Source organism: Apis dorsata, unplaced genomic scaffold (assembly GCF_000469605.1).
Source record: "Apis dorsata unplaced genomic scaffold, Apis dorsata 1.3 scaffold_1040, whole genome shotgun sequence".
NCBI classification, from domain to species: Eukaryota; Metazoa; Arthropoda; class Insecta; order Hymenoptera; family Apidae; genus Apis; species Apis dorsata.
The window spans coordinates 80,490-85,162 of NW_006264138.1; the positions used below are offsets into that span (position 1 = coordinate 80,490).

Genomic DNA, 4,673 nt, shown 5'->3' on the forward strand with positions numbered 1-4,673 from the left:
ACGAATAAAACGATCAATTATTATATAAGAGATATTCGTTCCCATCGGTCATTGTTCTATGTTTCATTGCGGTTCCACCGCAAGCGTTTTCCACGAACTCGTTTCGACGAGGATTCCCTCGCGCGCAATCTCGTTTCGGAATGGCATTAAAGTTGAAAGGTAACGGGCATGGAATCCGGTGGCAATAAGTAGGAACAAGAAAAACGAGGAAGAAGGGAATAAAGAAGGGGAGGGGAAACGCAAGGATCGCGAATAAACGATAATACGTCGGATTTTAGAAGAAACCGTGACGAGACTCGAGACATCCGGCTGACTGACATTTAACAGAAACAGTTGCGGAGTTAATGGTGGTAACGAGAGGGGCAGAGAAACGCGGCACAGGGGTTGGGTTAAGAGAGAAGGGAGAAAGAGGGTCAGGGAATGGATGTGTTCACATTATACCCTCTGTTCTTTTAATTTCTTCAAAGAGCTCCTCTTCCCGCGCGACACCTTCTTCCTTGCGCTCCAGCCTCGGATTCCGAATTAATAAGGCGTCGACGATCTCGCGTCTTTTTTCTCTTCACCCTTGGACGGCACGCAGACAGCTACCAAAGTGAACGAGAACTCTCGCTGAGAGGATAAAGGAGAAAGAGAGAGAGAGAACACTCTCTTACCGGTACTTAACAACGGGATGAGATGAGCTGCCGTTAATAAATGTGTTTCTACTAACTGCAAGAGAATGAGGGTGGACGCGCACACACACACACACTTTTCCTCTCTCTTTTTCTTTCCTTTTTGTTCACATTGCGTACCACCGAGGTCTCCAGAGAACAAGTCTTAACGAGAAGAAAACTTTTAAACGTACTCTCTCTCTTTCTCTCTCTCTCTTTCCTTGGCGCTACGCTGCGCTTAGCATCGCATTTTTATTCCCCCGCAAATGAAACGCGATAGAAGGGAAGCTGATTTGATCGAAAAACGATTTTATTACTCGGGACATTTTGTGAACGGGGAGTAATATTAGTCGTTGTCGAGATTCTTTGTCCGGAGCAAGAAATTGATATTTTTAAAGTACGTTCTTCGACCCTTTTAACGTTACAATTCCATCACCATTAGAAAATGTATTACACTATATCACGGTGTTTTTATTTTATTTTATATTTATATTATTATTATTATTATTACTCTCAATTTTCATTTGTATACGCAGTAAAATACAATATATAAATGTGAATGAACGTACTTTACGATCGAAAAGAAATCTTACGCAACGCGGTTCGAAGTTAAAAGTTTCTCGTTGTTTCTCGTTCCTATCGATATTTGAGAAATCTTTCTTAAACATCATCCCAGGTTCATTTCCATGGTTGCCATCAAAGAAGCACGAAAGAAGGAAGAAAAAGTACATTCGATATCATCGGGTCTCGTTCATCGTCTTGGCAAAAACTACCCTCGGGTAAAAGAATAATTGCCCCTTGATACGCGCCGATACCCCACCTACGGGGATGCCGGCCTGTAATGATGTTCGCGTTCGTTCGCGAACTTAGTTCGAAATTAAATATCGAGGCGAAAGAGGGTGGCAGGCATCGCGGCAAGGGGATGTTAAAGAGAAATCCCGAGAGTAAGGGTGGTGGCATGGGCAAGGAGGCTTGTCGTGCACCTGCTCTTTTCCCGGACCGCCGTGATAAAAATCAAACTGGAAAACAAACGAGGAACAGGATCGTATTATAAAGTTTATTAATCGATAGACGATGCGCGGTGAGGGTGAAAGTAGAATTTCAGGGACCGCCCCCTATCTCGTTACGGTACGAAAATTAAAATTGCAGTACCAGTCGAGATAAGAGTACGAGCGATTAAACTTTTATCCAATTCTACTTACCATTTATTACTGTTGCGATTCCTCTCCCCCTCCCCCTCCCCCTCCCTCTTCCCTCTCTTTTATCTTTCTGACGCGAAAAAATATTGACGAAGGAAAAAAATCGACGATAAACAAATCCGAAATAATTATTAATTTCTTTTTCTCTTTTATCCTTTCAGAAACTTCGACCTACCGACCCTCCGATTTTCGAAATAAAACATCTACTGATTAACGAGACTGGCACGCAACTGGTATTATGGGGTAATCTAGGCCTCGTCATCATGGAACTTCCTAAGAGATGGGGCAAAGATTGCGCGTTCCAAGGTGGAAAGAAGGAAATACGTTGCATGTAAGTTGCGATCAAATTTATGCATCGTCGAGCATAACGTATTCAATTTTCTTTGCGATATTTTCTCGAATCATTATTATCCTTATTCTTTCGAATCTCGCTATGATTGACGACTCAATTCCTAATGATCAATCCTTAAAACCGTATTGCAACAATCCTAACGATAAATTGTCACATTATTGAGATTTTCACAATCCCGATATCGAAAGATTATAAAATCAAGCCGTATCCCGAGACATCGTTTCTCGCCAACACGGCTAATTATTATTACGATTAATTTCACATTCTAATAATATTTGTTTTTGGAATAACGTCTCGTAATATTTTATCGTTTAAAAAGAAGAAATATATGAATGGTCATGCTCCGTGATATATTAATCTTATTTCTTAGCGTAGATGGAAATCCGCTCTACAATAGTTACTTTATTGCTGAAGGCATAAGATAAGTTTAAGACTGTACGTGTGCGTGCGTGTACGTGTCTATACGCGTATGAAATAAATATTTAACGTAAATGAAAAACATATTCGTTCGTTTTTCTTAACGAATCGAGAAAAATGAACCTAACGAACCCGCTGAATCAATCTCTCCTTGAGCAGAAGTTTACAGACCAAGAAATCCGACTCCTAAAAAGCGAGATAAGGTAGACCGCGAATAATAAATCGCACTATCTGGCTTCCTGCACCTCCGTAGCTCCTGTGGGCGTCTCCTAATATCCTGTAATTAAGAGGGTGTTACGATGACGCTCGAACCCCTTTGGCCTCCCTCTTATGGAATTAAGGTGGCTTTACTCGGTTAGTTTTCAAAAGTTCCAGGCTCGGAAAGCACCGCTGAATACTAACCGCCTCATCAACGACACATGCCACCGAGACTACTGCCTTGTGTAACATTACCCTCCGCGCCACCTCTGTCACGGCGGCATCTCCGCCTTCTCCTATCTAATCTTTCGCAATTAGCCGCGAGTTTCGAGATTATACCTCATGTTCCTCCATACCTACTTTTTTCCAATACCTGCCTCTCGCCCGATCCAATTCTTCAACGTAGTACTTCCCTGCTTTGTATACGTGTATATTCGTATTTCCGAGTGAAATTTTTCCCAATTTTTCGTCTCCTAGTACTTTCAGAAAGTGTCTTCCCTCCACGCTTTTATTTCCAAAGGATTATCCATTGACACGGGATTGCGTAACGACAAAGCCAATATGTCGTTAAGAGGCGTGCTAGAATGTGAAAATGTCCGAATCGAGTTAAGATAAAATATTGTAAAGTATCGTAAATCGTATCGTGATAAAGTAAATTTCATCTTGAATCTAATATTCGAGTCAAATATATAAATGTATAAATATTAAGATATCGATGGTTGGAAACGGGTTAATAGACTCGCGAGAACGAACCTTTTTCCGATGTGAAAATTAATAAAAACCGAAGGAATTAATTCGTTTAAAACTCTGTAAACGCGACGTTGTATATTTTTAAACGACGATCGATCGATCGATCGCGATTCATTTATTATTATTCCACAGTCATTTTTCGATGTATCTTTCATCGTTAATTTTTACCGGATATCGGTGGTTAACTAATGCTAAAAGACGGGAGAAAGACGGATGAGAGGTATCGCGAGGGAACGAACGGGAGGAAAATTGTAATTAATTCGAATTACGATGGACGACGATGCTACTTAATTCAACGGTGTAAAAGGGTAGCCGTGGTTTCTCTCCAACTTGTCTTTTGCATTATAATTTCATAATAAGTCCAGTCCGGAATAAATGCATTACCTTCCTGCCGACTTCCCGCTAATTCATAATTCCCAAGTTTTTCCGGAAACGAACGAAACGTTTAGCCCCATGAACCGCGGGGCCAAGCTGAACAAACTGGTCAAATTAAGAGCGGCAGTTTATGCTAAAGTTTTTTCGTTATTTCACTTAAGCGATTCTACTTTGCTTCCCGACACCCGGCCGCACACCGGAGGATCGAGGGAATTTATAAGGAACGCACGCGTAACCCCCGTTAAATGTACGAAGCAAAAGAGCCACGGAACACTTTGTAAGAGAGTCGCAGCCATTAGAACGAATCTCGGGGATTTAATGTCTCCTTCCTTCCACCCGGCTTAAACATACCTAAATGGAGTTTATGCATTATTGCCCGTGAAGTTTCCAGTACCGCGGACAGATATTTGCGCCCAAAGAACCGAAAGTTCAGACGTTGCGCCCCAAACCTCTCTTTACCCTCTTCTCACGATTAATCGCGATTTCGATCTTCCGCTCGAATCTTGACTCGAATTCGTGTCCCGACTTTATCGAAGGCGAACTATAAATGTATAAATGTCGTTCAAAATGCACGCGATACCATAAGTTCCACTCGATAAAACATTTGCAGTATCATTTTGCCACGAGGATTAAATAAATCGCATTTTATTCTATTTTATTTTCTAATAAAAAAAAAAAANATCGAGCAATTTTCGAACAAATATTTGCGGAAAAATAGTTTCGATACGGTGA

At 41.1% G+C, this 4,673-nt stretch overlaps 1 protein-coding gene across 1 annotated transcript in view; it reads left to right on the forward strand.

Annotated features, from left to right (window-relative positions):
- The window catches only part of LOC102672228 (nuclear pore complex protein Nup88), a 56,984-nt gene that overhangs the window by 38,514 nt on the left and 13,797 nt on the right, over nucleotides 1–4,673 (forward strand). Inside the window, exon 2 of the mRNA XM_031514508.1 lies at nucleotides 2,011–2,180. Within this exon, the coding sequence (XP_031370368.1) occupies nucleotides 2,011–2,180 (170 nt within the window). The remainder of the gene's footprint in view (nucleotides 1–2,010; nucleotides 2,181–4,673) is intronic.